Source organism: Neophocaena asiaeorientalis, unplaced genomic scaffold (genome assembly GCF_003031525.2).
Source record: "Neophocaena asiaeorientalis asiaeorientalis breed wild unplaced genomic scaffold, Neophocaena_asiaeorientalis_V1.1 scaffold77, whole genome shotgun sequence".
Lineage (NCBI taxonomy): Eukaryota > Metazoa > Chordata > Mammalia > Artiodactyla > Phocoenidae > Neophocaena > Neophocaena asiaeorientalis.
Window position 1 is genome coordinate 4,460,273 of NW_020174645.1, and position 10,634 is coordinate 4,470,906.

The following is a 10,634-nucleotide window of genomic DNA, read 5'->3' on the forward strand; positions in this document are numbered from 1 at the left end:
GCCCCAGCCCCCAGCGAGCCCGCCCCGGCCCCCGAAGCCGCCTGCCCACCCATGACCCCGCCGGCGCCCGCCTCGCCTGCCGCGGCCCCTGCTGTGGTCCCCAAGGAGGAGAAGGAGGAAGAGGCCGCAGCCGCCCCCTCGGCTGAAGAGGGAGAGGAGCAGAAGCCCCCTGCGGCCCAAGAGTTGGCAGCCGACGTGGGCAAGACAGAGGAGCCTGGCGAGGTGCCCCCCTCGGAGCCCATCAAGAGCGAGCGGGAGGAGGAGGCCGCCGAGGAGGGGCCCGACAAGGTCAAGGGGGGCGCGGAGGCCGCAGCCGAGGCCACACCCGAGGGGGCGCCCAAGGTGGAGAAGAAGGAGGGCGGCGGCCCTGGGGGCAAAGGCCCCGCGGCCAAGGGCTCGGGCGCCCCCCAGGACAGCGACTCCAGCGCCACCTGCAGTGCCGACGAGGTCGACGAGCCCGAGGGCGGCGACAAGAACAGGTGAGTGGGCTGCCGGCTGGCGGCTTCGTCGTCTCCCTCCGTAAACGCTTACCGATCGCCACCTGTACACCGAGGCGGCAGCGCACGAGGCCATTTCCACGCCTGCCCTCGGAGGGAGGGGAGGCCACCACTGAGTGGTCCAGACGCAGGAGCTCCGTGGTGGGAGAGGGCAGCGTCGGGGGCTTGGTCCCCCTCAGCGGTGGCCTCTGAGCTGAGCCCGGACGGGGAAGGAGGAGCCACGGGGAGGGCCAGGGGACGGCGTGCTGGGCAGCGTGGATTAGCGTCCAGAGCCGCCGCCACAGAGGACCGCCCCCAAGTCAGAGCGTCGGCAGGGCCATGCCTCGTGAAGGCTCCTTCCTGCCTCGGTGGTGCCGGCGGTCCTTGGCTCGTAGACGCATCGCTCCGTGGTCCCGTGACATTCTCCCTGTGTGTCTGTGTGCCCTAATTTCCCTTTTGCTCTAAGGACACCAGTCCACTGGATGAGGGTCCACCCTAAGGACCTCATCTTAACTTGGTCACATCTGCAAAGAGCCTGTTTCCAAAGAAGTTCACGTTCACAGGTACTTGGCTGTTTGGACTTGAACCTGTTTTGGGGGACGCAGTTCTACCCCCTCAACACAGTGGGAACAGCAAGTGCAAAAGCCCCGGGGTGGGACTGAGCCTGCGTGATCCAGGCCCTGAGTGGTGGAGCGGGGCGGGGGGTACCCTTCTGGCTGGGTGGGCGGCTGCATTTTGCCCTCAGGGAGAGAGCCTGAGAGAGTTGGGGTATGTCTGCCGCAGTGTGTTGGGAGGGGGCGGGGGGTTAATGGGGGCCACAGGGGCACAGGGATACATACGGGTTGGAAGGCGGCAGCAGCCGTGTCCCAGGGGCCGGTGAGGCTGGTGGCGGTGGACACGGGGGAAAGTGGCAGATCCCGGGATCCTTGCTGGTTCCTCTTCTGCCCGCGGAGGGTCCCCGAGACCCCCGACCAGAAGCAAAGCTCGTAGACCCCACTTAGGGCCAAACGTGGGCAGCGGAGGGCAGAGCTGCGGAGATCCGCTCCGGCCCACGTCTGGGGGGCTTGAAGAATTCAGCGAGGCAGGCCGGCCAGTTTTATTTTGACTGAAAACAGTGCAGTCTGTTTTCTCTCCTCTCACGTCTCTCGGAAAAGTTCTGGGCAGCACGAGAGGGAGGAAAATCTGACTTTCAAACCCGACCTGTTCCCCAGGAGCCATTTCCTCTGCCCCACAATTCACCTCGGGGCGTGCGAAAACGGCAACTTCTAGAACGTTTCGTATGAAACTAGGACTTACTTGGTCAGAGCTCTCTGGGTCCCCACGTGGTCCACAAAAGCCAGTGAGCCACGTCATCCTCTGCCTCCTGCGTCCGGGGGTCCCTGGCGGGACCCTCGCCCCGCTTGTGTGGCCCTTTGATAAGCAAAGGCCTGGACAACAGGTTTCTGAGGGCGCAGAGGCCCTGAGCTTCCTGCCCAGAGGGCGCAGCTTGGGAAACAGTGCTCGTGGCGGCTCGGTCTGCCCGGGAGGGCCCTGGACCAGGGTCTGGCCACTCGGCTCACTCTTTGCGCCTGGGTAATGGGGTCAGGGCGGGCGGCTCCCCACCCCGCTCCTGCTGGCCGCGGGGACGGAGTCATGGAGACACATGTTTCTGCTCTTAGTGGGGAAAGTGCTGAGCTCATGGGACAGCCACGCTGATCAGCGGCCTCCCGGAGTCTGTGTTTTGGGTGCACATGGCCTGACGGGCTGGACGGCTCGGCGGCTTGGCCTGGGTCCCGACAGCCCGCCCGCACCTCTCGGGCCAGGCCTGAAGCCCCGCAGCCTACTTTCAGCTGCCCCCCACCCCAGCCCCACCCAGGGACGTGTCCTTCCCTCCCCGAGCTGGGTCTGGCTTCCATCCGCTCTTCCTGCCTGAGCGGCCAGCATTCGATCCCTCGGGAGCAGGGGCCCTGGGCTGGGAGTCAGGACACCTGGTTTGTCACGCCCTCTGTGACCGAGGCCATTCCCCCGGCCCCAGGGTGAGGCTGGACTCAGGCCAGCCTCCTGACCTCTTCCCTCCCGGGCCACAGCCACACAGGGCCGGGCAGGCGCCAGAGGACGCAGGCGAGATGCGTCAGAGCGCGCCCTGGCAGCCAGCGCCTCCCGGGAGGGCCGGCGGGATGGGTGGGCCCCCAGGCGACCCCCGGTCCTGGCCTCCTGCCCACAGCCCTCCCTCCCGCCTGGCAGTCCTGGCGCAGTGAACTGGGCGTCCCTGGACAGACACAAGATGCATCTCGTTCTGGCCCGTGCCCGGACGACTTGGGGAGGGAAGATCATATCCTGCTTTTACTCTCCCTCACTGTCTGCCAGGCAGCTCCACCTGGGAGTCTTCTCGGCCCACAGCCAGAGATACTGGCTTTGATTGCAGAGCCTTGAGCTTGGCTGGCCCCGCCTGTTCCACTTCCCAGAGAAGGTGCCTGGGCACTTTCCAGCAGGGCTGGGCCTTCTGAAAGTCCCTTCTCTGGACCTCAGCATTTTCACGTATAAGATGGGTGTGGGTATCCTGGCTTATGGGCTTCTCGTCAGGATAATGGAGTTACGGGCCAGCCTGGCACTTTGGAGCTGCCCTCCTTTGGAGCTGCTTCAGGCTCCCCGCAAAGGTCACTCCAGGAGGAGGCTGGAATGCGGCTTCTGCTGAGCCCCTGGAACTTTGAAAGAATGTAACAGCAATTTCTCCTCTATTTCTTTATTCCATAAATGATTAACTGGGCACCAGTGTGTGCCATTCTGGGCTCAAGGGGTGCTGGGAACAGGACAGATGAGGTCCTGGCTCCAGGGAGCTTACATTTTAGTGAGAGCGACTAGTACGGAGCTGGAACAGTAATGGAATAAAGGGAATGCTCGTGTGATAAGTGGATGATGGAGAGATTGGGGGTGGGGGCAGCGGGAGGGGCAATCAGGGAGGCCTGTCTGAGGAGGTGACATTGAAGGATGGTCAGAACACGTAGTGTGAGACATGGAGGGAAAGCCAGCAGTGGGAACAGCCAGTTCAAAGGTCCTGTGGCCACATGAGCTTATGTTCAGTAGACAGCCAAGAGGCCTGTGGCTGAGTGTGGAGCAAGTGAAGGGAAGAGGGGAAGGCAGGAGAGGAGGCCACAGAGGTGGGCAGGGACCTGGCCCGACCTGGCTCCACAGGGCCCCAGGGGTCGAGGTAAGGAGTGCACTTTTATCCTGGGAGCACAGGGGAGTAACATGACTTCGTCTGTGTGGACACCTATCCCAGCCCAGCGATAATGAGAAGCTGGGGAAAGGGGGCTCAGCAGAGAGGGGGCTACTGCTGCAGGACCCAGAGTCCCCTGTGGCCCCTCCCCCTCCCCCAGCCCTGGTCTTCCAGGGTGGGAAGAAAAACCACAGGAATGGGAAGGTGCCCGAGCCGCTCAGCTCCAGGCGCCGTTCTCGGGGCTTCCCGTGTTCCACCCACAGGACAGTCCTCGGAGGGAGCCACTGTTCTCATACCCATTTTACGGATGAGGGGAAACTGGGTGAGGCACAGCTGGTTAAGTCATACGGCCAAAGGTGGGATTTGAACTGGGAGCCAGAGCCCTGAATACAGGGTGGTGGGCGGGACCCTGGCTGCTCTCAGCCAAGTTGCTGGCTTCCCCCGCCTGTCCCGGGTCATGTGCACAGTGCCAGGCTCCGAGAGCCCCTACCCTGCCCAGGCCTCCAGGGAGGAAAATAAAAGCCCTGTCTTCCAAGAAAACAAAGGAAAGAGAACAGAGGGAGGGCGCTGCCACGAGGAGGGCCCCTGGAGGTGGTGCTCGCCCACCGTGGATGTGGGATAACGGGGGTTGGGGCCACATGAGCACCAGGCATCTTCCCGCTCCCCGGTGGGGGGAGCTCAGGACCCTTGGGCTTGTTGAGGACCTGAATCCAGACCATTGTTCTTGGATGCTGCCCTCTTTTTTTTTTTTTTTGCGGTACGCGGGCCTCTCACTGTTGTGGCCTCACCTGTTGCGGAGCACAGGCTCCGGACGCGCAGGCTCAGCGGCCATGGCTCACGGGCCCAGCCGCTCCGCAGCACGTGGGATCTTCCCGGACTGGGGCACGAACCCGTGTCCCCTGCATCGGCAGGCGGACTCTCAACCACTGAGCCACCAGGGAAGCCCCAGATGCCGCCCTCTCTACCGTGAGCTGTCAGGCTGTCATCTCGTCAACTGTGAAGTGCTGTGCCCATGGCCGCAGTCCCCACTGAGCTCCTGCCTTGCTGGGTGAGGGTTAGGGGGGACTCAGGAAATCCTGAGGGGTCTGGACCTCTGTGCTCGTACCCACCCCCCCAGCTGGTGCCTGCTGAGAGCATTCGAGGGGCGACCCCTGCCCCCTCCAATCTGACTGCCCCCTGTCTGGACGAGAAGCCACCGGGAAACCGAGGCAGGGCACAGGTCTGAGTAGGAGGTCCTAGTTCGCTGACAATCAGAGTGAGACACAGACACTTTGCTTATTTTATATGTATTATAAAAGCATATTTTGTGTCCCTATAAAATTATATTTACAAAAATATAAAAGTTTATATTTTAACTTTAAAATCTGCATTTTAGAGTAATTTATATGGCAAATAATAGTATAACATTATTACTTTATTGTTTGTAGAAACAGTACAGTTACTATAACAAACCCTTGATTTCATGGCTGGCAAATAGTATATTCTTTACGTTTTTCTTGTAACAGCTTTATTGAGACATAATCCACAAACCATACAATTCAGCTGTTGACGTGTACAGCTCAGGGGTTTTTAGTACATTCACAGAGCTGTGTAATCATCACCACTGTTTAATTCCAGACCATTTTCACTGCCCCAAAAAGCAACCCCAGGCCATTAGCAGTCATTCCTCATCCCCCACCTCCAGCCCCCGGTCCGCTGATCTCTCTTCTCTGTCTGTGTCTATGGATTTGCCTCTTCTGGGAGTTTCATATAAATGGAACCATGCCGTATGTGGCCTTTTGCAACTGGCTTCTTGCACTCAGTGTCATGTTTCTGAGGTTCATCCATGTTGTAGCCTGTGTCAGCACTTCATTCATTTATGGCTGAATAATATTCCGTTGTGAGCGTGTGTGTATGTATATATATATATATATATATATATATATATATCACATTTTGTTTATCCATTCATCTGTTTTTGGCCATTTGGGTTGTTTCCACCTTTTGACTCTTGTGAATAGTGGCTGCTGTGATCTTGTGTGAGCGAGTGTTTGTGTGGATATATGTTTTCATCCTCTCGAGTATATGCCCAGCAGTGGCATTGCCGGACCCTGTGGTGACTCTGTCTCGCCTTTTGAGGAACTGCCAGTGTTTTCCAAAGTGACTGCAGTATATTTATTTTAAACGTAAGTCTGCAAACGCAAGTTGGTTTAAACGGACATTGATAATTTGCTGCGACGGGCGTGCGGGGTGGTGTTTGGTGACAGTTGAAGCTGGAGGTGGGGAATGCAGGACAGGTGATAACGTCAGTTCTCAGACCTGGTCAGGGTGCCTTGGCCCAAGGGCGGTGGGCAAAACGGGGCTGGGCCTGAGTCCAGGGGAGCAAGGACGGGCAGCCACAGCAGGAGAGGCTTCAGGTGGTCCTCGGAGCGCGAGCAGGATCTGGAGAGGTCGAGAGAGGTGAGGACGGCAGGGGGCGGTGAGCCGGGTCGGGAGGACCGTGGAGACCAGCTGAGCACAGAGAAGTCAGGCCGACCTCTGCGCCCGGTGCCACCTGCATGCCATGGGCAGCGCCAGTGGGCGTCGCCGAGACTGACTCCGCTCAGCTGAGGATGTGGCCGATGCGGCCGGGGGTTAGCGCCCTCGGGACTGGCTTGTCACAGGCTGTGGTCCCGGTCACAGGCCATGGTCTCACTGCAGAGAGCAGAGGGCACCTCAGCTGCACATCACCCATCTGTCCTGCTCCATCTGCAGGAAGCAGCCGTGTTCTGCCCTCTGCTGGGCGTCCGGCAGCCAGCACTGGGTGGCGTGAGCTGCATCCTGGCGGTCATGGATGTTACCTGGAAGGCAGTGGCTGTGCTTACAGTCTGCATGTGGCATCAGCCAGGATGGTCACAGTGCACACCAAGGGCTGTACCAACAGGACCCTCTGGCTTTGGGGACCTGGCCTTCGTTGTGCCCTCTGGCTGAATCCAGCCCGCAGCCAATGCCTTTGTGTGTCCCGTTTGATCACCTAGCCGGCTCTGGCACCCTGCAAGCAGACATTGGATTCTGGGTCTCCAGCCACGCACCCCAAGCACAGCACCAGGCCTGCTGTGTATTCAGCAAGTGTGGGTCACAGGAGGGAACCGAGAGCTGGGCCGGAGCCAGGCAGCCCCGGTGGGTGGGTGAGGGGTTCTGAGGCTGCAGCAGACCCAGCTCCTGGCCTAGAGACCCTCATGCCAGCTGGGGAGGCAGACGGGGATTGTGGCAGGACACTGTGGTCAGTGCTGGCGAGTTCTGGAAATCCCTGAAGACTTCCTGAAGGAGGTGACACCCGTGAGCAGCTCTGGAGCCACACCCCAGGGCAGGCTTTGCTCCGGTGTCCCAGACACCGCACCTCTACACTGGGGTGACCCTGTCGCTGGCGTCCCACCGTGTCTCAGCCCCCCCACTCCGCCACCCCCCTGACACACACACCATGCACCCTGTGCAGGTACGCTGCCCCATTCTGCATGTCAGCATCAGACAGACGTGACCTTGCTTTAGAGGACGAGGCACCTGCCGGCCCCACTTAGGGCTGCTGGGCGGGCCGTGTACACGCTGACCAGCCCCGCTCCGTGCAGAGCCTGTACCTCCCACTTTAGCGCCTCAGCAAACGGTGTGCAGGCGAGATTCCCAGTATCTCAGGTTGCATTTGGGCTGAGTGGGGGGCTCCCTGATTCTGGTCTCCAATAAGCAAGGTCCTCTCAGCGCCACGCCCCAGGCCCTAACCCCGGCACCTGAGCCTCTCCTATCTGGGTGATGGATATTCTCCCTGAACCTCCCAAGCTCCCCAAGCCTTAAGCTGGTTGATTCTTGGCCTTTCTGGCAGCTTCCAAAGGGCCGAGCGTGGTGTGGGCCCTGAGTGTGGGTTTCTCTGGGGCTTTCCTTGCCTTGGGCTGTCTCAGGAGTGTTTGATCCTGGCTGGGCCTCTGGGCCGGGATGGGAGGGGTCTTGGCCCCTTGTGAGGCCTGCATGGACCAGAGGAAGGAGGGAGGGAGGAGACCCCACCGTGACCCCAGGCTCCTGGGCCCCGTGATCCTGGACCTTCGCCTCTCTCTGGCAGCCCCTCCGGCCCCGTCATCCAGGCTGGAGCCAGGAGGCCGGGAGCCCGTGGGCCTGACGCTGGTCTTTCCCGCAGGCTCCTGTCGCCACGGCCCAGCCTCCTCACTGCGACCAGCGACGCCAGGACCAACGCCTCGCCCCAGAAGCCGCTGGACCTGAAGCAGCTGAAGCAGCGGGCGGCCGCCATCCCCCCGATTGTGAGTCCCGGGCCCCTGCGACCTCCACCTCCTATTGGGGGGACGGTAGACCTGGCCGGGCAGGTGGGGCCCCGGCACCTGCAGCCTGGCTCTGCCCGCGTCTCCCGTTCCCTGGGGAAAGCCCCATGGAGACAGGCGCGGAGGCTGGGGGACTGGCAAGGTGTCCGCCCTGGCCTCTCTCCCCACCCCGCCCGCCGACGGTTCTCCAGGGGCGCCCAGACCTCGCATAAAGCTCCCCCAGCCCTCTGTCACAGCTCCTCGGAGCGGAGGGCGGCGCCCCACAGTTACCGAGAGGCCCTTCGCTGGGGGAAGGAGGGGAGCTGGAAGATTCTTCCCCAGGCCCAGCAGGAGGACCCTCAGAGGTGTCCCTTACTCGTGATGGCTCAGTCGTGGCCAAAGCCGTCCCTCTCCGAGGAGGTGGGCCGGGCCTTCAAATGCATCTGGGGGCTCTGGTCTGGAAGGCTCTGAGCTGAGCAGGGCTTTCCGAGTGAGGGCACGAGGTGGGCCAAGCCACGCTGCCCAGTCCCCGAGGCCGGGTCCACTCCCATTGGTCAGTTCCGATCCCTCTGAGACCCGGAGTGAGTTGGGGAAGGGGGAGGGGGCTGGTGGGGAGGGTAACGGGGGCTCCCTCATCCCACGGCCGGGCAGCTGGGATGGGCGGGCACACCCCCTACACTCTGCGCAAAGCCCTACCCTCCTGGCCCTCAAGCCGCGTGCCCTTGGGCACGTCGCTGCCTCCCCCTGGGCCTCAGTTTCCAGGCTGGTCCCACGCAGGGGGCCTGGAGGGCTTTCCCTGATCTCTGTGACCTGTGGACGGACGGGCTGTGAAGATGCTCACTCCTCCTGGCTTCCCTCAGCAGGTCACCAAAGCCCACGAGCCCCCCCGGGAGGACGCGGCACCCCCTGTTCCTCCGCCACCGCAGCACGTGCAGCCGGAGGGCGACAGCCCCCAGCAGCCCAGCAGCAGCCCTCGAGGCAAGAGCAGGAGCCCTGTGCCCCCTGCTGAGAAGGAGGGTAAGTGTGTGCCAGTGGCCCAGGGAGTACGGGGGAGAGGGGGCAGGTGGGTGGGCGTAAGGGGCCTTTGCGTGTGCGGAGCAGCTCCTGCAGACTCCAAGGCCGCAGTGGCCCGACAGGCCAAGTAAGTGAGCGAAACATGGTGGGGCGAGGCAGTGGGGGGTGGGCACTGGGGCAGTTGGAGACTCCTGTTCTTTCTAAAGTGGGTGCGTATTGGCCTCAGTCGAGAGTCACCATGTGGTAATACAGGCCTGGGGTGGTTCTTCCAGAGAAGCTAGAAATCCATCTTTTCATGTGAAATCTTCGAATTTCTCAACATTGGCAACTTCTCAAAATTTTCAAAAGCGCTGTGTGTGTACGAAAACAACGTCTAGGGCTCAGTTTCTGGTTCCATGTGATTCAGTCCACACATGAGCTTCTAGAACCATGAGGCTCAGCTCCGGCTGGCAGCAACCCTGGGGCCTGGGCAGGAAGCACTGCCCCCCTCCAGCTTTCACCCTGACCATATTCCAGGCCGAGGTCACTGGGTTCACTGGGGAGCCAGTGAGGTGATTCCCCGAGCAGCTGTGTTGCAGCAACTGTCTGGGGCGGGCTTTGTTGGCACCATGTGAAGCTCAAGGTCTGGAGGCAGGTGGGGCATGGTTTCTCGTTCTCTGGATCTTCTGTCTCTGCCCCGCCCCCCAACCGGACCCAAGAAGTCTCAAGCCTGTGCCCCAAAGGGACATCCATCCCAGACCAGCCTGGCACATCTCAGGCACTGGGGGCTGACTCCCCAGAGGCTCCCCCGACGCTGGGCTAGCCCAGGCTCCTGCAGGCTGCTCTAGGGGTCTGAGGGCAGCAGGACCCCAGGCCATCCTCCCTGACCGGTGTGGGCAGCCAGGGCCACCTGCGTGCCCACCCCCGGCAGCCTCTGGCACGGCGTCCCGCCTTCTCTAGAAAGCCGGGCGGCCCTCGGCCGTGGGCCTCCCTGAGGGCGGTACTGTGTGCCGGAGGACAGGGCAGGGCTGTCCCTGAAGGAGGCCAGCTCCACACTTCACAGTGACAGGGCCTGCCAGACACTCCCCCGCTGATCAGCCCGCCCTGCCGGCCGCCTTCACCTGCTGCAGGAAGTCTCAGATGCCACCCACACGGGCGGGCATGCATCCTGGTTGGCACACAGGCCAGCTTGTGGCCACGGGGGCCAGGACATTGGTTGGACACCCACGATCGCCAAGCACCATGCCAGGCAGTGGGGGTTCGGCAGTGGGCAGGACGAAGTCCCTGCTGCGAGGAGTTGCTGCTTTTGCAAGAGGACGTTAAACGGGGGGACACGTAAGGAAGCAAGGTGACCTTAGGCTGGTTCATGCAGCGAAAGAGACAAAACAGAATGAGTGATGAGGGGCTCAGGGAAGGGTCTCCGTGAAGAGGAGAAGGCGGTTGTGGGAAGATCGGGGGGAAGGGCGTTCAGGCATAGGGAACAGCACGTGCAAAGGCCCTGGGGTGGGAACAAGCTTGGTGTGTTGGCGGAGCTGCCGGGAGGCCGTGGTGGCTGGGGAGGGGGTGGGATAGGAGGTGGGATAGGGAGATGGGGGACCCGATTGTGTAGGGCCTCGTAGGCCATGGTACTGTGGGGATTTTGTCTTGGGTGCAGAAAAAGCCTTTGCTGGAGGATTTTTAAGGGAGTGGGTGTGTGTGTGTGTGTGTGTG

The 10,634-nt window shown here is 61.5% G+C and overlaps 1 protein-coding gene across 1 annotated transcript in view; it reads left to right on the forward strand.

The window, feature by feature from the left end:
• Positions 1-10,634, forward strand: part of NCOR2 (nuclear receptor corepressor 2) — a 191,896-nt gene that overhangs the window by 149,574 nt on the left and 31,688 nt on the right. The window contains 3 exon segments of the mRNA XM_024758467.1: positions 1-479; positions 7,814-7,934; positions 8,792-8,948. The exon segment at positions 1-479 is cut by the window's left edge and continues 16 nt beyond it. Coding sequence (XP_024614235.1) covers positions 1-479; positions 7,814-7,934; positions 8,792-8,948 — 757 coding nt within the window.